Source organism: Dromiciops gliroides, chromosome 4, assembly GCF_019393635.1.
Source record: "Dromiciops gliroides isolate mDroGli1 chromosome 4, mDroGli1.pri, whole genome shotgun sequence".
Classification (NCBI taxonomy): domain Eukaryota; kingdom Metazoa; phylum Chordata; class Mammalia; order Microbiotheria; family Microbiotheriidae; genus Dromiciops; species Dromiciops gliroides.
In genome coordinates this window covers 414,472,395-414,499,866 of record NC_057864.1, presented here as the reverse complement: position 1 = coordinate 414,499,866, position 27,472 = coordinate 414,472,395, and the positions used below count along the sequence as shown (strand labels likewise).

The 27,472-nt window shown below is 38.7% G+C and overlaps 1 protein-coding gene across 9 annotated transcripts in view; it reads right to left on the bottom strand.

The window, feature by feature from the left end:
- Positions 1-9,754: 9,754 nt before the first annotated feature.
- The window catches only part of ERMARD (ER membrane associated RNA degradation), a 41,673-nt gene continuing 23,955 nt past the window's right edge, over positions 9,755-27,472 (bottom strand). For 5 of the 9 annotated variants that reach the window (XM_044002684.1, XM_044002690.1, XM_044002691.1 and 2 more), the window contains 7 exons: positions 26,098-26,271; positions 24,380-24,463; positions 23,418-23,497; positions 21,365-21,493; positions 20,146-20,364; positions 15,049-15,162; positions 9,755-11,411 (listed from right to left, as the gene is read on the bottom strand). In XM_044002684.1, coding sequence (XP_043858619.1) covers positions 11,228-11,411; positions 15,049-15,162; positions 20,146-20,364; positions 21,365-21,493; positions 23,418-23,497; positions 24,380-24,463; positions 26,098-26,271 — 984 coding nt within the window. In that variant the 3' untranslated portion in view covers positions 9,755-11,227. Of the gene's footprint in view, positions 11,412-11,857; positions 11,903-13,086; positions 13,119-15,048; positions 15,163-20,145; positions 20,365-21,364; positions 21,494-23,417; positions 23,498-24,379; positions 24,464-26,097; positions 26,272-27,472 lie in introns of all 9 variants that reach the window. The other 4 variants (XM_044002688.1, XM_044002689.1, XR_006356355.1 and 1 more) reach the window with 4 other exon arrangements.

Genomic DNA, 27,472 nt, shown 5'->3' with positions numbered 1-27,472 from the left:
GACATGTTACACAGGAGTGAGCAGTGTCATTTATTTGTTGCTGTTGAGTCATTTTTCAGTTGTGTCTGACTCTTTGTGACCCCATTTGGGGTTTTCTTGGCAAAGATACTAGAGTAGTTTACCATTTCTGCCATTTCATTCTCCAGCTCATTTTACAGATGAAGAAACTGAGTTAAGTGTCTAAGTCTAGAATTGAATTCAGGAAGATGAATCTTCCTGATGCCAGGCCTGGCATTATCCACTGCACCACCTAGCTGCCCCAAAGCACTACACTATTGTAATATATCAGAATGCTGAATTTCCTAGGGATGTAGTATCTATCTTGGGGTCTACATCAAGGTGGAGTCCAGTGCCAGGTGTAGCTGGTGAGAAATAACAAGTTGGCTGGTCTTAATGTTGTCTTTAAATGGAGGCTGTGGGGAGATTTCATTGCTTAGCTCTCTGATAAGAAGGGCAGCAGATACTTAGGGTATTGGTGATGTGTGAGTACCTAGATTGATGCAGTCTCTCAGAATGATGAGTTTCCTGGTGATAAGACATTCTGGAAGCATGATTATGGTGGAGGTCAGTCCCAGAATTTCAGCTGGGTGGAAATGAAGAGTTTGCTGGCCTGGGAGCCCTCTTTCAATGAAGGCTTTAGGAGTTCTTTTCTTTGCCCTCCAACACTCCAATCAGAGTGGCAGAGGGAACTTAGATTACTGATGAGGTGTGATTCCTGATGAAGAGGGTTCCTAGAGGCATGATCATAGTGGAGCCTAGTTCAAGGAATAGAGCTGGCAGGAAATGAAAAACTGGCTGGCCAGGAAACTCAATTTAAATGGAGGCTGTATTGATGTACTCATGATGAGCATAAGCAAAAGGGCTACCATGAAGATTATTCCAGGATATGTTGCTGAGCATGAAGAGAGAACTGTTACTATAAAAGGCTGATTATAAAAAGTCAAGATCTTTATCACAATACTATGGGCTTGATGCTGAAATGTATGTGCATATATTAATATATAACAATATTTAATTCTTGTGTAATATATGGCATAACACACTATAATAAATGCTATTACGCAAGAGCAATATTTATTTCCCTGGTGTAATATGTCAGGATAAGTTTCCTGGTGATGAGGCACTCTGGAGGCATGATCATGGTGGATACCAGTCCAAGAGGTAGAGCTGGTAGAAAATAAAGCGTTAGCTAGCCCAGGAGCCCTCTTTAAACAGAAGCTTTGGGAAGAGTTCTTTACCATGTTAGAAAGCAGTAATCATTAAAATCATGCAGTATTGGGGCAGCTAGGTGGCGCAGTGGATAGAGCACTGGCCCTGGAGTCAGGAGTACCTGAGTTCAAATCCGGCCTCAGACACTTAACACTTACTAGCTGTGTGGCCCTGGGCAAGTCACTTAACCCCAATTGCCCCACTAAAGAAAAACAAAAAACAAACAAAAAAAATGCAGTGTTGATTAAACAATAGAGACAGATTAATGGAACAGATTAGACAAAGGAGAATAGGAAACAATGCCACCAAATCAGTATGCAATAAAAATAAATTACACAGGAAAAACTTATTTGATAAAAACTGCCGTGAAAACTGGAAAGCAGTCTGGTAGAAATTAAGCTTAGATCAACACTTTATGCATTCTGCAATATATTATAAATGGATACTATTTTTTAAAAAATAGAAGCAAATCACAGTATCTCACAGCTATGGGTAGGAGATGTATTAAAGAGACAGTTGATTACCAAAGATAAAACCGATAAATTTATTACATGAAACTGAAAAGCTTCTGCACAAAATTAATGCACCTAGGATAAGAGGAGAAGTTGAATGGGAAAGAAATCTTTGTATCAAATTTCCTTGATAAGGGATTGGTATCCACAATGTATAAATAATAAATATATGTATATATGCATACACACAACTAATAATCATTCCCCCTATAAGTGGTCAAAGGATTTGAACAGTCTCAAAAAAAGAATTGCAAAGTATTCATAACCACATGAAAAATGCATGTCATGATAAAAATGACAATGGTCAATGTTGGAGGGGTTAGAGAATAATAGTCTTACAATGTTGGAGAAGCTGCAAAATGGCACGACTATTTTGGAAAGCAATTAATTAGGTAGATAAAATTACTAAAATGGCTAAACTCTATGAACCAGAAATCACTGGGCTGATATTCCAAGGAAGTCATCAATAAGAAGTCCCCACAAATACCAAAATATTTAAAGCAATATGTTTCATCATAGCAAAGAATTAGAAACAAAGTATATTCTTATCAATCAAGGAATGGCTAAATAAATTGTGGTATATAGTTATAATAGAATGCTGCATGAAATTATGTGTGACAGATTACAGAGAAGCATGGGAAGACCTACATAAACTGACGCATAGTGAAGCAGATCCAAGAAAACAATGTATACAATGTAAATGTATAGCAATATGAATGGAAAGAACAATATATGCAAAAATCAAAAGCGAATATAAAAAATTATAAAGATCAAGTATGATTCAAATGAGTCATGACACATATGAGAAAACACCCTCAACCCACCCTTTTATACATAGAGGTGGGAGGTCACCAGGTATTACACATTGCAATTTTCAGACTTTAGCAAAGTATTGATCAGTTGTATTGAATTTCCTCTTTCTTTTTAACTGTCTTAAAGAATACTATTTGTTGTGTAAAGAATTAATTGTGATTTAGAAGCCCCAATGCACGCCCCCGCCAAGGCTCAGGCACTGTGCCTCAGTGCTGGCACAGTGCTCCACCCACCTCGTGGGAAGTCTGGTAAGGGCAGTCAGGTGACCTTCAGCATGTGGAAGCTGGGAGGCTGGCCATTCCACAACTATCTGTTAATTCTGTCAATCAGGGCTGCCAGCCAATTAGGTGTGTGTGTGGCTGCCCTGTTTCCTGTGAGGGAATCGGTTGCTGGTAAGGAGAAGGGAGGAGATTCAACATTCTGGTGTGTGAGCTGGAGAGAGACGGGACACAGCTGTGTGCTCTGCTGAGCCCCGGGTGGTGGTGTGATAGCAGGTTGTACAGTTTTCCTTCCCCCATTCCCTTTTTCCTTTGTCCCTAGTTCTATTAATTTTATTTTTGTTTTGAATTTGTTTTCCTGTTAATAAACCCTGTTCTGTTTTTGAAAGAGGCTGTTAATCTCCTTCCTTGCCCCAATATTGCCTCAAGCCACCTAATTAACACTCCCCATTTAAAATTTGGCCCCTACAGTAGTATGGAACAGCTCTCTGGGAGGGACTAAGAGGATACTGAGATGATGTAAAAAACAGAAGACATCAATAAAAATTTATTTTAGAAATGAAGTTGGGGAGCAGCTAGGTGGTGCAGTGGATAGGATAGAGCACCAGCCCTGGATTCAGGAGGACTTGAGTTCAAATCTGACCTCAGACACTTGACACTAGCTGTGTGACCCTGGGCAAGTCACTTAACCCCAATTGCCTCACACACACACACACACACACACACACACACACACACACAAAAAAATTTTTTAATGAAGTTGGAAATAGATTTGTCTCGAACACAGAAGAGCAAGGAAGCCAGTGTCACTCAGTGTAGAATCTGTTTAGGGGAGTCAGGTATGAGAAGACTAGAAAGGTAAGAGGAGCTGGGTTATTAAGTTTTAAAAGCCAAACAGATTTTATATTTGATAGTGGAAGTAACAGAGAACCACTGAAATTGGTTGAAAAGTGTAGTTACTGGGTAAGGGAATGACATGATCCAACCTGCACTTTGACAGCTGAGTGACTCATCTAAAGTAGGAAGAGACTTGAGGCAGGGAGACCAGCCATTAGGCTGTGAGGTGATGAGCATCTACACCAAAGTAATGGCATGTCAGATGAGTGAGAAAAGGGAGCATATAGGAGAAATGCAATGAAAGTAGAATCAATAGGATTTGGCAATAGATTAGATATGAAGGGAGGAACTGAAAGTGAGGTGTTAAGGATGAAGCAGGTTATAGATAAGTCTGGATGACAGGAAGGACTATGGAATCCTCAACAGTAATAGTGAAGTTAGCAAGTGAGGTTGGCATTAAGGAGAAAGATAATGACTTCAGTATTAGGCATGTTGATGTCTGAGAGATATCTGGCTCAATTGTGCAAAAAACAGTTGAAAATACATGATGAGAGGTTAGGAGAGAAGGCAGGGCTGGATAAATAGATCTGAGAATCATCTGCATGAAGAAGATAATTTTGAATCTATGGGAGCTGATGAAATCCCCAAGCAAAATAATGTTAAGGAAGAAGAGGGTCAGAAATAGAGCCTACGGGTACAACATACTCCCTCTTTCTGTTTTTAGGTATTAAAATGTGTAAAGGTCATATATAACTAACTCATGCCCATATTATGGCCCTCTTAGTAATGTATTTACACACTGTTTTTTGATATCTTTAAATTTTTTTTTTTTTAGTGAGGCAATTGGGGTTAAGTGACTTGCCCAGGGTCACACAGCTAGTAAGTGTTAAGAGGCTGGATTTTAACTCAGGTACTCCTGAATCCAGTGCCGGTGCTTTATCCACTGTGCCACCTAGCCGCCCCTATCTTTAAAAATTTTAATCAAATATTTTATATTCAATTGCTTATAACTTTTTTCTATAGAAGTTGAAGAATTATTCATTTAAATGTTTCTTCATGTTTTAAAAGCCTGATTACATGATAATGAAATGTCTTGAACTATAATTTAAGAATTAAATTGTTTCTTTACTAAGTCATGATAATTCTGTCAACCTGCTTCAGAACTGGTTTTTAGCACTTGATTTGAAAACTTCCCATAGGTGCTACGAGTCTAATTAATGTCAAAGCAATGCTTCCATTTTGTGGAAATTGTATTTTGACAGGTCATTTTGGAAATATGCAGAGATAAATAGTATGCTAGCTAAAAATAAAAAAACACCCAGCTTTCTCTATAGGTAAGACCAATCTCCTATCTGATTCCCTAAGTGCCTTTTTTGGATTTGACTATTTTCAGGTTTACAATACTTGGACAGATATTCAAATAATATATTTCACCATATATTTTCTCCCATGTACGGAGTTGCAACAATTTAATAAGAATGTAGTCCTATCTTTGCGTGGGTGCCCTGTGGTACTGCATTCTGCCCCAAGCCCATAATTACTTGGCAAAACAGTAAAAATAAGGGGGCAGCTAGGTGGTGCAGTGGATAGAATACCGGCCCTGAAGTTAGGAGTACCTGAGTTCAAATCCGGCCTCAGACACTTAACAATTACTAGCTGTGTGACCCTGGGCAAGTCACTTAACCCCAATTGCCTCACTAAAAAAAAAAAAAAGTAAAATAATCAAATAATCCTGAATAAGATTCCATGAAATGTAAAAGCATTCTCAAGGTGCACATCAGAAATATGGTAACTTGGCTATAGCAAGGGCTCTACAAATTGTGGGGACCAATTTTTAATTGGAGAGTGTTAGCTACGTGGCTTGCTGCAATATTGGGGCAAGGAAGGAGACCGGCAGCCTCCCTCAGAACAGAACAGGATTTATTTTAACAAGAACGAACTTAAAAAAACCCCACACAAACAGGGTCAATAGGATCAAGGGAAAGGAAATAAAATGGGGAAAGGGAAATTATGCAACCTGAAAAATACCACTGCCCAGGAATCAGCTGAGAATACATAGCAGAGCTCCTGTTGCCTTCCAGCTTCCAGCTAGAATGGTGAATTCTCCTCCCCATTCCCAGAAAACCCCACACAGCCCCCAGCCAATTGGCTGGACGTTCTGACAGTCACATGACTGCCCTCACTAGGCTTCCAATCATTATAATTTTGCCAGGCCCATGTAGGCCTCAGCGAGTGGTGATGATGTGAGATGCCAGCACCATGGCAACGGCTACAACCAGTGGGTGGAGCACCTTGCGGTTTTCGGAGCCCCAGGCCAGTGCACGCCAAGACATAAAAGCCTCAAATAACAATTCTTTACAAAATGGACTTCAAACCTGACTTCAACACCACCAATCTTTCACTAAATGTGCTGGTGAAAAGTGCAAAACAAGAGGTTTTTTCCCCTCTCCATTTTTGTCCAAGATAAATATGTGACAATAAAATATTTTTAAAAAGCAAATTATAGGAACATGGAAGGAGATACATTTCTTAGCTATGGATAGGAAAGTTTTGTTTGTTTTTTCACATAACAAGGGATTGGTGAAAAGGATCATGGGATAAAATGGGTAATGGTAAATGCATAAAATTGAAAGATTTTTGCACCAACAAAATTAGTTAAAATTGGAAAAGAAATAATTAACTAGAAAAAAATCTTTTCAACATGCTTCTTTGCTAAAGGTCTGATATCTAATGTATATAGGGAATTGATTCAAATATATATGAAAAACACATCTCCCAACAAAGCAAATGAAGGCAATTCTCAAAAGAAATGTGAGGTGTCAATAATCACATGAAAAAAAAATGTCCTAAATCATTGCCTGGGGAGGCGGGGGGGGGGGGGGGGGGGGGGGGGGGATTAAAACAACGCTAAAGTTCCATTCCACATCCTTCAGACTGGCAAAGTTGACAGAAAAGATAAATAAATTGGTGGAGGGAACAGATTGTTCGAAGTCAGATTTACCACTTGTGGTGAAGCTTTGAATTGTTCTAGTCATGGGGGCAGCTAGGTGGCACAGTGGATAGAGCACTCGCCCTGGATTCAGGAGGACCTGAGTTCAAATCCGGCCTGAGACACTTGACACTTACTAGCTGTGTGACCCTGGGCAAGTCACTTAACCCTCACTGCCCTGCAAAAAAACAACAACAATAAGAACAAACAAACAGGACATGTATCTGGAAAATAATTAATTGTTCTAGTCATTCTGGAAAGCAATTTGAATCTATGTCCCAAACATCATCAAACTATGCATACTCAGTGATACCACTTAGGCATTTACTACAGAGATTAAAGAGGGAATAAGCCTATTATTCTCTCTCTCTCTCTCTCTCTCTCTCTCACACACACACACACACACACACACACACACACATGTCTATCTCAGACATGATATATAAATATATATATATATATATATACACTGTTAATATGAATATATGGATCACCTCGGTTTGATGGAGGTACCTTATTATCCATTTATGAAACCCTGGACTAATAGGATTAATAGGAGCAAAATGTCCTTCAACTGAACTCCAAACTGAACCCAGATAGCTAGCTGATAAAAGACCGTATCTAGTGACTTCTTTTCCCTCAGGATAGTAAATCCCTATCTTATGAAAACATCTGGGTGTCCTCATCCTTGTCAAACCCTTTTTTGGAATCCTGTAACCTTATCATAATGCTTCTGTTTCCTCCATACTTGTTGTAACTGAAATTGTTAAACTGCTTTTTGCTTCTGGGTTGATTTCTGTATCATGGTATTGAAACTGACAATGCCTGACAATGCCCTGTAATCAGTGGACAAAAATACCAAATATACCCTCAGAAATGGGGAGTCCTCTGAGCTTCTCTCTTAGGAGGGGAGTCTCCACATGATCATGTGTTATATATTTCTTCTTGGGACAAAATATTAAATTGTTATTATGTTTTTCCTATTCATTCTCTTATCTGTTTTCTGTGAGGTACCTACTTCTGGTAAGAGGCAGAAATAGCCTTCTCTGATCTGGTAGAACAAATTGTAGAAGATATTATTGATGTCTCTGACCTGTTTATTATCTTGTAGGAGGATGGGTACAAAAACTATATTTAATATTCAACAATACAAACTTGTATATCTCACATATATACATATATATATACATATGTGTATGTATGTAGAATGTTCCAAATATGTAAGTATGTATATGGGTTGTTCCAAAAATCTTGGTGGAGTTTAAAGCCATTAAAGTTTTGCTTCAGCAAAGAACTCCAAACCAAAGGTATATCCATTAATTAGGGAATGGCTGAACAAAATATGGCATATAAACGTTAAGGAATAGTACTGCAACAAAAGAAATGACATAAGGGAGATTTAGAAAATCCTGGGAATAGCAAAGAGAAATTAAAAAACAAGGGAACAATTTAAGATGCAACACTAGGGGCAGCTAGGTGGCGCAGTGGATAGAGCACCGACCCTGGAGTCAGGAGTGCCTGAGTTCAAATCTGGCTTCAGACACTTGGCACTTACTAGCTGTGTGACCCTGGGCAAGTCACTTAACCCCAATTGCCTCACTAAAAACAAACAAAACAAAACAAAACAAAAAGATGCAACACTAAAAGAAAATAATTCTCAAAGATGTGAGGACCTCTATATATTAACCAAAAAGGACCCCAACAAACCAACGATGGTTGACACTTCTCATCTCTGGGAAGAGGCAATTACTTTAAGGTGCAGAACAAGACATACATTTTCAGAAGTAGAAAATGTGACAGTTTGTTTTACTTGACTATGTTCATTTGTCACAAAGAAAGGCTTTTTTCCCTCCCAAGACAGGAAGAAAAAAGACTGGTGGTGGGGTGGGAATGGATAATGACAGTGTGTATCTGTATGTGTATATGTGTGTGTATTAATAAAACATTTTTTAAATACACAGAAAACAGAATGAAGCACAGAGGGATACATAAACAAGCAAAAAGGTTTTGCAAGTATGAAATTTAATATTATGGACTTTCAAAAAAACAAAAACAAAACCAAGCTGTACATAAGAGTTTCACAGTTTTGTATAAAATCTTCTGTATTTCTATGTGAAAATTATTTTTTCTGTTACCTGTCAAGTTCATAATAATAAAAAGAAAACATTTTATAAGGTAAGAGATTTCATTACCAGAAGAATAATCCCATTACATTAAACACAAGTGAGCTTTGAAGCCTGTTCAGGGAAAAAAAAAGGCGGGGGGGGGGGGGAGTGGAGGGGTTCCTAGGTAGCTTGGTAGAACTATATAACAAATACAGCACTTTGTGCTTTAAAAAAAAAAAAAGATATATTCTACTCTGTTCAAGCTTTCTTAGAGTTAGCAGAATTCCTTTCAAATGAAAACATTACTTAATAAATGAGCAACAAAGACAAAGGAGATGCTAAGTCTTAACAGTGATCTGTAAAATAAAACTGTATGAAGCCTTAAAAGCATTGGTGCACGGAAATTCAAATGGAGCAATTAAGGCTACAAAAAGGCAAACTATTTATAATGAAAGCTAACCAAAAAACCCTACATAATAACCATCGTCACATAATTCACTATTACAGAAAACACAGTCAAACACTGCAGAAACTTGTAACTGAAAGGCACTTCATTTTATTGCAGGTAACATTTGCAGCAGTGCACCCAAATATGAGGTCAATCAAGCTTCTTTCCTCTGGCTACGCACTGATCGCTGTAAGGGTCTAGGACGATCAAAACCACGATTAAAAAATGCAAAATTAAACCAAAAGATTTAGTTGATTTTTCTCAGCACAAAAAAGATGGTCTATATAGGGCCACATGGAATTATTGATCTAAACTCACAGAGCAATTTCGTATATTGTGTTCATACTAATTCTCTAACTGGAGGTGCTGAGGCTCAGATGAAACTAATTACTAAAACCACAATACACACAGATTCCATTTTTCCACAAGATGATTTAATGTGACCACAAAATATGACCATAAAGCTGAAAGGCACCCTCAGAGGTCATCTAGTTCAGGAGTCCAACACACAAGTGCAGCCTGAACCAGATTTTAAAATGTAACGGGTGGGGCAGCTAGGTGGAGCAATGGATAAAGCACCAGCCCTGGATTCAGGAGGACCTGAGTTCAAATTTGGCCTCAGACACTTGACACTTACTAGCTGTGTGACCCTGGGCAAGTTACTTAACCCTCACTGCCCCGCAAAACAAAACAAAAATGTAACTGGGAACCATTTAACACAATAAGTAAAAATACAATAGAACACAGAACATGTGTTTCTAAGTTGGTATGTGGCTCGTGAGGATCCTTGTGTATGGTTTAGTGCCCTATCCTATTTCTATTTGAGTTTAAAACCGTCGATCTAGTCCAATCCCCTTCCTTGAATAGATAAGGATACAGAGGCATGAAGAGGTTCAATTTTCAAAGTCACACTAATAAATATTAGTATTAGAAGCCAGTATTTTTCCCACTGTCCCAACTGGGTCATTTGCTTTTATAAACTGAGGTTTTTTGCCTCCTATTAAAAGTGATTAAAAGATTTCATGATTTGACTTAAAATACAATAGACAGGTTCAGATGGCAATATTTAGCAAAAACAGTGACATTTCTAAATTCTCACCACCTATTCTGCTAGTTGCCCTTCCCCAATCCAAATGCTAAGCAGCATTAGTTTTCTATATACTTTTGCAACTGCTGGTAAGGTAACTGAGAAGCATGGAGACTTTGTGTTTTTGTTGTGGACGTAATCCAAAAAAGCCCTAAGTTTGCTTTGGCTCTGGAATGATCTTTTGGGAAAATAAGAGGCAACTCATTAGTTGAGACGTTTTTTTCTAGTCAACTTCAATCAGACATCATTCACCCTGTCATTCACATACCCCATATGGGATTCCATACTGAACTTTTATATGTGTTTTCCACAAAAAGTCCTGTGAGACTGAATTTCAAGTCCTGTAGGAAGAAAAGTAACTAGGACTAGTAAAGTTTACTAGTTGGTTTTTCTTAGGGGAAGCTGGGTAACTTGGATTCCTGTCCTAGCTCAGTCTTGGCTTCCCACTTTCAAATATGAAATGAGTATTAAATGAATGAGATTTGTTTCCCCACAAAACTCAAAGTGTAAGAGGATCAATAAATTAATGTTTATATAGTACTCTGAGCCTCTCAGATGAAAAAGAACATAGAAATTCAGATTTAGGGGCAATTATCTGTCTTGACATTATCAACATGTAGCTATGTAAATGACTTGAGGAAAGGTACTGTTAGAACAAAATGTGAGGTCTCATATCTTCTTGCCACTCCTGCAATCAAAAAAATGACTGAAGGGTTTACAAGACTTAGGCAATATTAGTAACATGAAATTTTAAGAAGATTGGGAGGGGCAGCTAGGTGGTGTACCGGCCCTAGATTCAGGAGGACCTGAGTTCAAATTTGGCCTCAGACACTTGGCACTTACTAGCTGTGTGACCCTGGGAAAGTCACTTAACCCTCATTGCCCCACCAAAAAAATAAATAAATAAAAATTAGGAAACTACACATTAGGCTTCCAAAATATTTCAACCTAAGAGGAAACTACTAAAGAGAAAACTATCACACTATTAGCCTTTCACTCATTAGAATTTTCATAAAATAACTTTATTTGGGGATTCCTTGGCTAAGTGTATTAACATTTGCTTTTTCTCACTAAAAGACCATATTTTTACTAAAACTTGATGTGTGATATTGATGGATTCATCCCATTTGTTTTTTTCTTGGTTGGAATAAGTCACCAAGTTCTCAGTGTACTGCAAGATTGACTTCAAGAACCTATTGGGGAAAAAACAAAAAAAAGAGGTAAAAGATTGGCAAAAAGTGTCTTTTTTTCTAATATTGGTTCATCTATAAATTACCCTGATTACTTAAATTGCTTTCTCTTTTTTCCCAGATTCTTCCCAAGCTATCTTCTTTCTCTATCAAACACAAGAATAGACTAAACAGAATATTTATCATTCTCTTGATACACCATATACAAATGGGCTTTTAAAAATGAGGATTCTAAGGTTTGGGCAATAGGAAACATGAGAAAAATGCATTATGGTAGAATGATTCTAAGAGATGTATACTCCAATTTCTCCTTTGGGACTGAAACTCTTTACCCTATACCAACCCATAAAGTGGAAAGCACAAAATCATTAGGCTAAATATTAGTTCTTTTGAAAAGATATTTGTTTTTACAATCAGCTTTAGACATATCAGTAGTTATTAATGCTGACCTTCTCTGAGGAATAAACATGAAGAAATTAATCCAAGTGTACAGCCTAGAAGAAAGGGAAATTTTCCTGACGATAAATATATTAGAGATTGAAATAATAATCCAAAAAGCTTGAGCTTCTGCCAGGACTATTTTACACACTTGTGTGCATCCAGATCCCAGTAACCAAATATTAGAACCACAGAACCTTAAAGGTCACCTAGTAAAACCAGTCAACTCCACCCAGATATTTTCTGTATAACATTCCTGACAGACTGTATCAAGCCTCTGCCTGAACAATTCCAGCGATGGAAATCATTTCACATAATGGTCTATTCCGTTTCTGGACAGCTCTGACTGAGAAAATCCAAGCCCAAGTTCCGCCCTCTAGAGCCACAGAGATCTCTCTTCTTTACCTTCAAGTATTTGAAGATAGTTATAATGCCCCCACAAGTCTTTTTTTTCCCCAAACTATTCTTAATATATTAGGGTTTTCGGTCCCATTCCTGGTCCCCGTTCCCCTCACTGCCCTGGTTATACTTCTCTGGACATAGTCCAGTTCATCAAAGTCTATCTTAAAATGTGGCGCCCAGAAGAGAACACAAATCCTCCCTAACTCTGATGCAGGGCACAGCATCAAGCACACAGCCTGCAGGCCCCATGCAGCCCATAACACTCCCAAGTGCAGCCTGAACCTGATTAAGATGCAACTGGGAGGGATGGAATGTCTGACTATGGATAGAGCACCGGCCCTGGAGTCAGGAGTACCTGAGTTCAAATCCGGCCTCAGACACTTAACACTTACTAGCTGTGTGACCCTGGGCAAGTCACTTAACCCCAATTGCCTCAATAAAAAAAATTAAAAAAATTAAAAAAAGATGCAACTGGGAGGGGCAGCTAGGTGTCGCAGTGGATAAAGCACTGGCCTTGGATTCAGGAGTACCTGAATTCAAATCCAGCCTCAGACATTTGACACATACTAGTTGTGTGACCCTGGGCAAGTCACTTAACCCTCATTGCCCCACAAAACCAAAACCAAAACAAAACAAAACAAAAAAAGATGCAACTGGGAAATAGTAAACAAAATCAATAAAATGACACTAAACTATAGATCACATGACACTGTAAAGCTAAGTCGATATCTGGCCTGAAGGAATCCGTATGAGTATAGTGGCCTCTGTACCAGACCACTAGACCACCTCCATTGTTACTTGCTGGGGTTTTTGCTACTTTGTCATTCTGCTGACTTACCTTGAGTCTGCAGTCCACTAGGATCACAGGACCTAGATTTAGAGCAAGAAGAGACCTCAGGTGTCATCTAGACCAACCTTCTCATTTTGCAGATGATGAAACTGAAGCTCAGAGAAGAGACAAATGAAATGACTTGCCCAGTTCAAACCAACATCCAATGATTCTCAATCCACTGTTCTTTCTATTGTACCATGCTACTCGTAGATCTGACTTCTGAGTGACCAGAGCAAATGTAAAGGGTTTCTAAGGAGACAGCTATCACTACCAGCAATAGCCTGATAGCCTCAGGATATGCTCAAAGATCTACTATGATCTTTGTAGTTCCATGTCCCTACATGTCCTTTGAGCTTTCAGGTCTTATACCTGAAGAATTCAGTTCAACCAAAAAGATTTTGTTCTAAGTCATTCAGATGTAGTAAGAATTTATCATATAAGAAAATATGAATCTTCTTTAGAAACTATTGAAACTAAGTTAGCTATATATGAATGTATAAATTAATTGAGGACACAATTGCTAAGCACTTAACTGTTTGCAATGCACTACATGAGCTAAGTACTGGGGAGACAAAAAGAAAATCAAGACAGTATTTGCTCTCAAGGAGGTCACATTCTAATTGGAGGAGGCAACTGATAGGGTGCTGGGCTGGACTTTCATCTTGCCACTAGACTCCAATGACTCTGGAAGAGAGTGAGGCTGATGATGGTGGTTCTGCCTCATTTAAATCCAATTCATGCACAAGTCAAAACATCACCCTCTTGATGTCACTGATTCTATTTAAGAATGAAGAATGAACAACAACAAACACCACAAAGGATAAGGTTCCACTAAAGGGCTCATGGAAAGACCTAGCAGTTTTCATGGTGCATGGTGCAGGGGACATATCCTGCCTGGCAGGCTAGATGGTAAGTAGTTTAGTTTGACTGGAATAAAAGGGGGAGATAAAGCTAATGTATAAACATATGTGCTTAAGTGTCATTTTTTTTTGCAGGGCAATGAGGGTTAAGTGACTTGTCCAGGGCCACACAGCTAGTAAGTGTTAAGTGTCTGAGGCCAGATTTGAATTCAGGTCCTTCTGAATCCAGGGATGGTGCTTTATCCACTGCACCACCTAGCTGCCCCCTCTTTAGTGTCATTTTGACCAATAAAACAGTATCTGTTTCTGGAAGATGGCAGCAGGAGCCAGGATGGAATCAGGGTCAGTGGTGTGGTTACTATTATTCCAAGGGCTCTTTAAAAAATGAGTAATGGGATGTTTCCTTGGAGTCTGAGCAGAAGTGCTGATTGACTCTGCTGGCTTGTCTGCCTGTCAGTGGCTGATGTGGGGAGTGGCTGTGATGGTGGGACCACATTACCACATGGAGTGTTCCCCTTGATGATGGCAGTATGGCCCCCCGTGACACTACTATTATCAGCACATTTAGAGACGAGGTCCTTTCTCTCTCCCTGGAGCATCTTAACTCTTTCTGCTTGGCTGGCTGGCAGAATCTATCTCTCATATGTCTAGAGCTGGCAGGATGGACTAAGTGGTTTTTGGTGGGATTCTAGAAATACTCATTTTATCTGTGCCAGTAATAGTAATCCTGCATTCTCTAGTAAAAGAGAAATCCTAAAAAGATTCACTGTATTTCTCTATCTATACCCATCTCAGGGTACGGTATGGTACACTGGAAAAATCACATGTTCTGAAGACTAAAGAACTGGATCCAAACCCTACCTTGGGCAAGTCACTTATCTACTTAGTCCTCAATTTCTTCATCTGTAAATAGGGAGGTTGCATTGGATGGCTTCTGTGGTTCCTTCCAGCAAAAGATATACAATCCTATGTAAATGTCTAGAGGAAAACACTTAAGAAATACAACAGAATGTACTAGTAAAAAAAAAGGTTGTGTCAGAGAGAATGGACAAGTAAAAACAATAGAGAGTGAGCCCATTTAGTTCATTTAACAATATTACATACTTACTTTAAATACTGCCGGTATTCACAAGCATTTTTTTCATTGACAATATGAATGTTGACTAATTCCAGTGTGATCAGCAATAATATTAGCTGGAGTACAGGAGACAAAAGCTTAATACTAAAAATGAAATAGAGTTTAATTAACTAAAATATTTCCTTCATGTCAAAAATCACTTTCCTATTGAAAAAATCTTTGTTTAACCCCTGCTATTCTCTCTTTTGTTGTTATTGTTGTTTCTGTTTTCTTTGCAGGGCAACAAGGGTTAGGTGACTTGCCCAAGGTCACAAAGCTAGTGTCAAGTGTCTGAGGCCGAATTTGAACTCGGGTCCTCCTGAATCCAGGGCTGGTGCTTTATCCACTTAGCCACCTAGCTGCCCCCTTGCTATTCTGTCTTAACTACAATCACACTTCCCTCTTTTCTTTCACCATTACACCTGGTAAACAAGGGGCCTCCACCTACAGCCTCAATTTCCTCAACACACATTCATAGAATCCAATTCAACAAATGCGTATTGAATATGCCTGCTATATGGATGGCATCAAACTAGGTGCTAGGGATACAAAGATAGAATGGAAACTGTGTCTGTTTTTTTAGGCACTTACATTTCATTGGTGTGAGAAAATAAGTATTAATAATTAATTTCTTGGGAGGACCCAGAGATCAGTTTCAGTCCTCTTCCCCCTCCACTCCAGTAAATCCAGTACTTGAGGAACTTCAGAATATCTGGTCTGGGATAAACCCAAGGGAACAAAAGAAATGGAGATTGACTCTTTCGTCTAGCTCAGTGAACTGATAGGCTCAAACCACACCTAGATATTGGACTTTGCCTTTGCCCTTCGGGCGAGGATCTCTGTCACGGGTAGAGTTCATTTTAATTCAGACCACCCTCAAAGTCATGTCAACCAAAGGAACTGAATGATGCTAACTAATTATCTTTGATCAATGTATAATGACCCGCCTTTATCTAAAGAGGACAAAACACCTGAGTTCAAATCCAGCCTCAGATACTTGATACTTACTAGCTGTGTGACCCTGGGCAAGTCACTTTACCCTCACTGCCCCACAAAAATGATGATGATGATGATGATGATAAATGCTTACTACCAAAACTGGTGTAATAGCCATTAATATATAAATAGCAGGGCAGCTAAGTGGTGCACTAGATAAAGCACCAGCTCTGGATTCAGGAGGACCTGAGTTCAAATTCAGATTCAGATACTTGATACCTACTAGCTGTGTGACCCTGGACAAGTCACTTAACACTCATTACCCCTTCCCCCCCCCAAATATTATATGTAATGTTATAGATATAATATATTATATGTAATATTTATTATATATATATTTATAAAGTACAATAGTAGCAATAATTTTTTTAAAAATTTTGGGGGGCAGCTGGGTGGTACAGTGGATAAAGCACCAGCCCTGGGTTCAGGAGGACCCGAGTTCAAATTTGGCCTCAGATACTTGATACTTACTAGCTGTGTGACCTTGGGCAAGTCATTGCCCTGCAAAACACACACACACACACACACACACACACAGAAGGACACGTACATAAAGAAATAGATGCAGAATGAGACATATATTCTTGGGCACAATCAATGGAGAAATCTATTTTGTTTTGACTATTGATATTTGTTACTAGAAATTTTTTTCTTTGATTTTTTTCAGTGAAGGTAGAAAGGGTGGAGGGAGAGGAATGAAATGCTTGTTAATTGAAAAAGATTTTTAAAAATGAAAGTTACATTAAAAAGAAATAAATGTAAGGAAATCTTAATAGGGAGAGGGTGTTTAAAACTGGGCGAAATCAAGTAAGCCTTCATTGGGGAGGTGGTATCTGAGCTGACCATGAAAGAAGATAGATTCTAAGAGAAGACAATGAGGATGGAATGTACTTCAGATTCCATGTGACCTGAATAAATACATGGAAGCAGAAGATGGCATGAGTAATTCAAGGGAAAATTTGAAGCTCACTTTAGGTACATATTACTCACATACTGAGTACATGAAAGAGAGTGGTGGGCAATTAGAACTCAGTGCTTTAGAGCTTAAAGGAGACTAGCTGAGAAGGGGCAGAGCCATACAGTAGAAGGCCACATACTCCAACTACTGAAGGTTTTTGAGCAAGGAAGTACCCTGGACCTTCTTAGGAAAGCTGTTTTGGCAGATGATCAAAAAATGGAGTGGAGAAGGGAAACCTGGAAACAGAACAATGAAAATAACTGAGATGAGAGGCGGGTGGTGATGGCCACCTGAGAGGAAGGGGAAGGACAGAGAGGAAAGGTTATACACCTACTATGTATAAAGTACCATGTCTGGGGCTAAGAATACAAGAAAAAATGAAAAAGCAGCTTGGTTGGTTGTTGTCCTTTGTTCTTGAAGAAGACCAAAATGACATCACTATATTAGGGTCAAGATGGAATGTCTGACTATGGTTGATCAAACCAATATGACCTTAGGAGGCTCCACCATAGGTCAGGCACAAATAGCCCACATGGACATTTGAAGTGGAGATGTCACTAAATGTGTGCATTTCACGTTTCTTTTGGACTACTGTAATTCTGCTTTGCTCACAGAGCATAGCACTTTCTTTGATGCTGACATGCCAAGCTGGATGGTCCTGTGCTAGTGTCTCCCATGTCTCACAAGTGATTCCAAAGTTCTTCAGAGAGATCTTGAGAGTGTCCTTGTATCACTTCTTTTGACCTCCATGTAAGTGCTTGCCTTATGAGTTCTCCATAAAATGCCTTTTAGGCATTCAAACAATGTGGCCAGCCCATCAGAGCTATGTTCTCTGCAGTAGAGTTTGAATGCTTGAGAAAAGACCTCAGTGTCTGGTATCTTATCTTGGCAGGTGAGCTTCAGAATCTTCCTAACAGAATTTAAATGGAAATGATTCTGTTTCCTGGCAGGGCGCTGATATACTATTCAGGTTTCATAGGCATACAACAACAAGGTCAGTACAATGGCTGTGTGGACCTTCAGTATGGTAGGCAGCCTAATATCTCTTCTCTCCCACACTTTCCTATGGAGTCTTCCAAACACCGAGCTAGCTCTGGCAATGTGTCTATCTACTCATCATCTACACATACATCCCTAGAAAAGATACTACCAAGGTAAGTGAACTTATCCACAGCATTCAAAATTTCTCCATTTGCTGTTACAGATGATTCCACATTTAGATGGTACAATGCTGGATAGTGGAGAACCTGTTTTCTTGGTGTTAATTGTTAGGCCAAAATTAGCACAAATAGCGGAGGTCCATACTTAGTTATATCTTAGCCTCAGAGACTGCACTGAATGCAAAATCATCTGTGAACAAAAAGTCACACACCAGCTAGCTCTCCCTCCATTTTAGTCTTGGCTTGTAGTCCTTTCAAGTTAAATAATTTACCATCAGTGTGGTAGCTGACCTTGATGCTATTTTTGTCCTTGTTGAAGGCATCCCACATCATGTTAACAAGAATGGGAGCAATCAGGCAAACCTGCTTCACTCCTCTAGTGACGGGGAAAGCACAAGAGCATTGTTCATTATCCAGAACCTATGCAAGCACACCATCATGAAACTAGCATACAATACTTATGAACTTATCTGGGCAACCACATCGTGCCATGATCTTATAACTTACATATAAATACACACACACAAAGATCAAAGGGGCAAAAGAGTGCCAACCACACTGCTGACCATCCTCCCACAGGTGCATTCCAGACTCTCCTCTCAGTCTAACCTTTCCTTCTCCATCACCTTTGTCACTCTGTCATCCAGATCCAGCCCCATCACATAAGTGTTCCTGCAGGCTCTGTCTGGGGACCCTCCTCTTCTTACTCTATTCTCTTTCAGCAGCCTCCAAGGGGATCTCATTATCACATTCCCAGATCTCTTTCCTGAGTTTCAGGAACATATCAATAATGGCCTATTGGAAATTTCAAACTGGATATCCTAGAAACATCTGAAGCTGAAATATCTAAAATGGAAACCATTTTATTTCCCAAATCCTCCTCTCTTCCAAACCCCCTTATACCTGCTGAAGGTACCACTATTTTTTCCAGTCTTCCAGGTTCATAACCTTGGCATTACACATGACTCTTGACTCTCCCTTACCCCATACATTAATAAATTGCCAGATTTTGCTGTTTCTACCTCTCCCTCTCCCTCTTCCTCTTTCTCTCTCTCTCCTTACATAGCCATTACCTTAGGACATGTCTCCCTTGGATCATTGTGACAGCTCTGTAACTGGCCTCCCTACCTCAAGTCTTTCCTCCCTTCAGTCTATCCTCCAAAGAGCTATCAAAGGGATCTTTCTTAAGCCCAGATCTGACCATGTCCCTCCCCCACGACAAACTCCTGTGGTTTCCTCTCATCTCTAGAATCAAATATAAACTCCTGTGTTTAGTTTTCAAAGCCCTTCCCAGCTCTCTGTAACCCCGGCTTTCCCTCTGCTGCTCTCACATGATACCCCATCTACCATCTGTGTCTTTGCCCTCTTTCCTGACTTGCTCAAGTATCCCTTTCTTCCTTCAGGGATGTGGCTAAAGCACCACTCTCTACATGAAGCCTTGGCTTTGGGGGAGTTGTTAACGTGTAACAATTTCCCTTTATTAGTCGTTGTCATAAATCAGGTAAGTCACCACCTTTGGTTACTTTGTAAAGGTAAACTGCTGAGATGGCCACACTACTCTGCTGCTCGATTTGGGCCAGAAAGGCCATTTCATCAATGGAAGAAACTCCTGGTGAGGAAACTCCCCCCATCAAATACAAATCAGCAAGTTCTAGTTTTAGAGAATATTCTGAAGCTCAGAGATTCAAAGGTGACACAGATAGTGTGCATTAGAAAGACCTGAAGCTGGGTCTTCCTGACTTCAGGCTGGAGATCTAGCCACCATGCCAGGCTGCTTCCAGCTGCTGCTAGTAGACAGTAAACCCATTTCAGTAGATGGATTTCACATTACTACATACAAAAAAACCAGATTTCTTCAAAGTAAAAAACTTAAATTTCAGCTTTCTCTGAATAAAGTAATTAATACTATACCTAAAGTTATTATGTTATAATTGTGCTCCCATCAAAAATTTTAAAAATAAATTTTTTATAAACCTGTTTAACATGCGTAGAAAGTTCTGTCTCTGGCGAGACCGAAGTGTCTTTTGTATCCACTGTTTAAATCGTATTTCTGTAGTGGCAATAATCTGCTCAGACACTAGATGGCAATGTGCACTTATTTTCTGAAGAATAACAAGGACTTCAAGGACAGACCTTGGACAATATAAAGTTCTGATGCGTTTGCTGCAAAGCTCATGAAGCAAAAGGGACCACCTAGAAATCAGGAAATAAAACTTTAATCATCACATGCTTTAAAATTAACTTATAAGGGATTCACTTTCCCAAAACATGAATAACTTTTGTTAACAAAAAAATACAAACAGCAAATTTACTAAAACTTTATCAAGATCCACCTAGCAGTCTTCTTGCTTCATTGAATTCATAACAACAAATACCTACCCAGATATTTATAAAACTAGAAAATATATATCCCTCAGCTACAAAAAAATTATGTATAAAATTTAAAACACCACTAACACAAAAAGTAATGCCTCAATAATACTTAAGAAAGGGGGCGGCTAGGTGGCGCAGTAGATAAAGCCCTGGATTCAGGAGTTCCTGAGTTCAAATCCGGCCTCAGACACTTGACGCTTACTGGCTGTGTGACCCTGGGCAAGTCACTTAATCCCCACTGCCCCACAAAAAAACCAAAAAAACACACAAAAAACCCCAAATAATACTTAAGAAAATGGGGAGGATGCCCATCAATTGGAAAGTGGCTGAACAAGTTGTGCTATGTAATTGTGATGGACTACTACTGTGCTTTAAGAAATGATGAGCAGAAAAACCTGGGAAGACTTACATGAACTGATGCAAAGTGAATTGAGCATAACCAGAACATTGTACACAGAAACACCAATGTGGTACGATAATAAACTGTGATCAACTTATCTATTCTGATCAATACAAGACAATTCTGAAGGACTTAGGATGAAAAATGCTATCCACCTCCAGAGAAAGAACTGATGGAATATGAATGCAGTTTGAAGCATTATTTTTTCACTTTGTTTTTCTTGTTTTTGTTTTGCAACATGGCCAACGTGGATACATGTTTTGCATGATTTCTCATATATAACATATTATATTTCTTGCCTTCGTGATAGGTGGAAAAGAGAAAATTCAGAACTCAAAAAAATTCTTTTTAACATGCTTTAAAATAAATAAATGATAAATTGAAGGTTTTTATGATGATACTAAAGATGCTTTGACTTACTTTTCTGTGGGAGGATTATCCAGTAAATTACTCAAATTACAGTCACTGGGGGGCATGTAATGTTGGAGCTCAGAGGAAATTTTTATGATCAAATTATAGCAATCACTGGTTTCAGAATTGCCTTCTAATCTGAAAAATATAAATTTCAGATTTATAACTACAATTTTAGAAGTTTATATTTGATTAAATGAATATGCAACTGGCTTGTATAAACAGTCTACTTTTTATGACTTTGTTACATAACATTTCTTGTGTGAGAAAATAATGGGTTTTGAGGGAGCCCAGAGAGACACCCCCCCACCCCACCCCCACCCCAGGTAGCCTTGCCTGACTCTGACCTCAGCACTTACTGCTCATTTTAATATGGACCACCTTCAAGTCCAGTAAACCAATAGATTTGAATGATGCTAGCCAATTAGCATTGAGCAGTGTGGAAGGGCCGCCTCTCCTCCAGACCTCAGGGAGCTTATGCTCTCCCAACTCCCTCTCTTGGCCTGGGATGCTAGAGAAGGCAGACACACTGTGCCTGCTCTCTCTCTTTCCTATTTAGGTATGTTGAGCTTCTGAACCCTAATTCTGAGCAATGTGTTCTCTCTCTTTACTAACATTTAATATGCTTTAATAAATGCTTAACACCGGGGCAGTTAGGTGGCCCAGTGGATAAAGCACTGGCCCTAGATTCAGGAGGACCTGAGTTCAAGTCCAGCCTCAGACCCTTGACACTAGCTGTATGACCCTGGGCAAGTCACTTAACCCCCATTGCCCCAGAAAAAAAAAATACAAACAAACAAATAAATAAATGCTTAACACCAGAGACTGGTGCTATAGCCTCTAATTTATAAGTAGCAATATATTAGAAACCCCAGCTAAGTTCCCTAAAACCTAGAACAGAGACAGGTACCCCCATATATTTTCAAACGACACACCTGTATAACATCAGCACCAATTCCTTTGAGCAATGAGCAGATACTAATCAGTAAATAATTTTTTCAGTGATATTAACAATGTCCTTTTTAAGTTTAGTTTTGATTCAATTTCAGTTAGTTGCTTTTTCAATTAAGTCTTAGCAAAGGGCCTATTTGTATTATATACATATAAAAACATACATGTATGTGTGTGTATACACACACAGAGACAAGGCAACCCTACTGTTATTAGTTTCCTATCCTCTAACTTGGGGGCAGCAATGTTTCCTTAATGAAATTAATATTTTACCTGAAAAAATATCTATAAAATGCTTAAATAGGGAAAAATTTTTTGTGAAGGACTGTATGCAATTTTTTTATCATTTAGTCTTTAAATGATGAAGGGGAACTGGCCCTGAAGAAAATAAAAATGAGAAAAACTGCAAGACCAGACCAAGTATAAACAGAGGAGGTCTATAAAACTAAAGATCACTCAAAGGACAATGGAGAAGGGCGCATCGGGCAAAAGCAAGGTGCAACAAATTCTAAGTATGGAATTACAAAAGAGAAGTAATATAAAGTATTCATCAAAGAAATGCATGAGCAAAAAACCAAAATGGGCCTGAGTACCATTTTAGTCAGAGTAAGAGATAATGGAAAGTCATTCTACTCTACTGGTACCCTCCCTCCCTAAAACAAGAGACAAAGAGCATCCTGCAGCAGAGTGGATGGCTCCCCAGTGCCAAATTCATAACAAGACATCAACAGGGGGCAGCTAGGTGGCACAGTGGTTAAAGCACTGGCCCTGGATTCAGGAGGACCTGAGTTCAAAATCTGGCCTCAAACACTTGACACTTACTAGCTGTGTGACCCTGGGCAAGTCACTTAACCCTCACTGACCTGCAAAAAAAAAAAAAAGACATCAACAGGAATTGTACAAGATGAGCAGGCAAGGGTGGCCTGCATCATTGGAGGAAATACCCACATTGATGAGATGACAGATCCATGTGAGAATCTGAGTACTGGTCTTTTAAAAGCCTTCTCTGAACAAGAATTAATTTTAACACTAAGGATCAAAGGCCTAGCAAGATCCCATCTGACTCCATGACTACAACACTTGTCCTACCTTTCTTTCAATTGAAGCATACCTAGTTGTTTCCTGAATTTGTTCCACTGGCACTAATGGAAGCTGAGGCCATATTCGGATGCTTTTCTCACAATAAAGAATCTAGGAAACCAAAATAAAATTAATTTTAAGGAATTTAAAGATATTTTCTGATATATACATATTTCAAAATATCAAATTTTGAATGTAATGCATGTGAAATTCATGCTCCACTTTTGATATTTTAGCCAAAAATTAGCATAAGTAATTTAGCATTTTACTTCTTGATATGCATAAATTACAGGAGAGGGGAGAGGGAAGAAAAGAGAGGAGAGGAGAGGAGAGGAGAGGAGAGGAGAGGAGAGGAGAGGAGAGGAGAGGAGAGGAGAGGAGAGGAGAGGAAGAATTGAAAGGAGAGGGAGAAAAAAAGAAGAGAGGAGAGGAGAGGAAGAATTGAAAGGAGAGGGAGAAAAAAAAAGAGGAGAGGGAGAGAAAATAACTGAGATTGCAACGTACAAATGAAGACAGGAGGAGATAAGGATCAAGGGTAACTAAGTGTCAGAGTACAGAAAGAAGAAAGTTGGGGATCACACCAAGATGTTTTAAAACAAAGAGAAAGAGAGAAGACAAAGTTCACTTTAAATGGCTTCTCTCTGCCCTTCTGAATTATTTGAAATCTGTTCTTTTAAAATCTAAGATGTATATCACATTATTCCCAACTTTCCTTTTCTTCTCCATTACACATCCTACAGGAGGCAATGTCTCCCTCTTCCCCTCACAAAGTTCCATCATTTCTACTGCATTTTGCGAGGATCTGACCGAGACAAGTTCCTCGTGTTCACCCCTCCACATTTCAAAGAACTAAACAACCATTAAGATGAGCTGAGACATAATCTGCTTTGCTTTTACAGAGAAGAACTCTAGAGTAGACTGACTGAGCACTACTATACCATGACTTGGTTCCAGGCTTATAAATAAACACCTCTAGGTAATATGCCTTCCTACCTTTTTTTTAAGCTGAGAAACTGGATGGAACTGGGAACAATAGCAATTTGCACAGCTGATTAAAGTTCTGATTGATGCATTCTCCTGGTTTTTAAAAAACACAGAGCAAATTAAGCTTAATCACTGTAACTTTTGTTTTAGCTCAAGGCTTTCTAACACTAAACATTTAAAGACACTGGTTTCCCTGAGACCTTACCTCAAAGGGAAGAAAGGGAAACAGACAACTATAATGAAACACATTCTTCATTAACATTCCATGAAGCTTGAAATATAAGGCCAGATTATAGCCAATAACAGTTTTAACTTAATTCATTAAAAACAAGACATTCTCACAAAATTTAAAAGTATGACAGTTTTAATAATAACTGTCTTGGTATGTCCCACCCCCCAGACAAATTCAGTAGACATATAGAGAATCTTGTATGATATTTACTAGCTTCACATACACACACACACACACACACACACACACACACACACACTTTATGTGTGTATAGTTTTGAAAAAGTTGTTTTAGTTCACAGAATGATAAAACCATATACTATTAGTGCTAGAAGAGGTCTTAATGATCCTCTGGTCCAGGAGGTCCCAATCTTTCTCAGTTCCTGTACCCCTTGGCTTTCAATAACCTTCCTATATCCTATACCCTTCTTATGTTAGGCAGCACAATGGACAGAACACTGGGCTTAAGACTCAGGAAAATCTGACTTCAAATGTGGCCTCAGACACTTAGTAGCTGTGTGATCCTGAGCAAGTCACTTAAATTCAGTTTGCCTCAGTTTTCTCAAATGTGAAATGGGGATAATAACAGCATCTACATCATAGGGTTGTTTTAAGGATCAAATGAGATCATGTTTGTAAAACAGCACCAAAAACCCCCCCAAAAACAAAAAAACACAACAAAAAAAGAAAAAAAAAGAAAAAAACACTTAGCAAGCTGCCTGGCACACAAATATTTATTCCCTTTCCCATCCCTTCCCCCTTATACAATACAAAAGGAAACAAAGTATCAAGTTTGCTATTCATATGTAATAAGAAAGGAAATAACAAAATTAATTTCAACAGGATAATAGTTCCCACATATTCCCAATACCCCTTGATAAGTTTCCCATACCCCAGTGTTGGAAACTCCTATTCTAGTCCAAACCTCTCATGCTACAGAGGAAGAATTCAAGAGTCAGAGAGGTTAAGAGACTTGCCCATGGTCACATGCATCAGTTGTTGTCAGTCCAGCAGAAGAGAACCAGGTTAGAGTTCTTTCTACCATTCCATCTACGTTCCTACTAGCCCCAGCTCTTAATTCTCAGTAGCTTTTAGAAACACACAAAAGTGTTTATAAGTAGTCTAAATTACCTCAAACTAAATTAATAGAAAATTTGTAGACTGATCTGTCGAGAATTTTTAAAAAGAAGTCAACAACTCTTCGTATAAAATGACTAATATGGTAATGTTTTACAAAATTGCACATGTATAACCTATATCTGATTAGGTAGAGGGTAAGAATGAGCAAAGGATAGAATTTGGAACTCAAAACTTTAAATTAGTTAATTAATTAAAAAGAAGTCAACAAATAGGCTATATCCTTAATTTTCCCTATTAATAGAGAAGTAGGTGATTCAAAATAGAATAGAGAACTGACTATATTTTCAAAGTAATCTTGTTTCATGTATACCTGGTAGAAAATATAATTAACATTAATTTTCCATAAGTAATATTACCTTAGAAAATGATAACACATCTCCTCCAACAAATCTGAGTAAGAGTACAATGGAAAAGGCAAGTAGCTGATTTGTGATCTCCTTCGGAAAGTCATTTAAGTTGATCTCCCCATGGCTTAAGCGATCTCTTACACGGGGGCCTTCTTGATGGTTCAAGAAATCCCAAAGAAACTCCTGTCAGCAAACAAGTGAAGATAAAACACGTAATCTTATTACTGTGAATTGCATGAAGCCAACTATAGAACAAATAACAAACTTCCACTGGGTAATATTCTTCAGAGGGATCCTTATAACATGACTAATATACTGTTTTACATATTTTCATACTGTAAAAGTCCTCCTTTGGTACAGGATCACAGGATGCAGAGGCAGAAAGAGCTATAGAAGCCATCTAGTCCAGCCCCCTCTTCTCACTGATAAGGAGATGGAGGCCCAGGAAAATTAAATGATTTGCCCAAGGTCATTCAGGTAACAAATGACAGGACCAGAATCAAACCCAGGTCTTCTATTTCCACATCTAGGGCTCTGAGCACTACTACATATAGAATCCTACCTCCCTGTAAACCTTCTGCCAACACCCATCTCTTACAGTATATTTTGGGGACAAAACAAAACAAGCCAGAAAAGAGTCAATGGGATTCTGCACATTTCACTAATATGCATAACATTTTGTATAGCAATATATTACTAATATAATCTTACTATCTCAGTCTTAATCTAGGTAACATTTTTTTGGTTTAAGGATTAGTTAAGATTCCTAAGGAATCCAGGGGAAGATCTGAATGAGTTAGAGAGATGAGAGCTACTAACAGCTAGTAGTAGTGATTTTTTATAACATTTTTCTCTGCTACCCAATCTCTCTCTAGTTAAGTCAACCAAAAGTTTACTGATCTCTCTTCATATACATGTAGCCTTCAAAACTGTCCATAAGTACCTGTCATTTCCTTGGCCTTTTGTCTTTCATTCTAAGGCCTCAAAAGGTTGAAAGTTATTTTCTCCTCCTTGACAATGGAGAAATGGAATGGAAACTTCACATACACACAAACATCCATATATATCCCCTTCCCCTAAATGTCCACCCTCTAGTCTCCCTCCCAGGTAGTGGCAGCTGCTCTCCCCAAGGTTTTGAGAAGAAAAGGGTTTGAAAGCTACTTATCAGTTCAAACTATCTCTGCAGCCTCTAAACTCAGTCATAGCCTGTCATTGCCAAAAGAGACCCTAGAGAAAACTATTGGTCTAGCACTTTATTTTAGAAATTAAAAATCCCAGTGAGAGAAACTGATTTTTCAAAGCTCACATATCTAATAACATAGTGAAGAACTAGTCTCTTGATGTCTTGTCCAATATATTTTCAACATAAAATTCTGAAGTATCC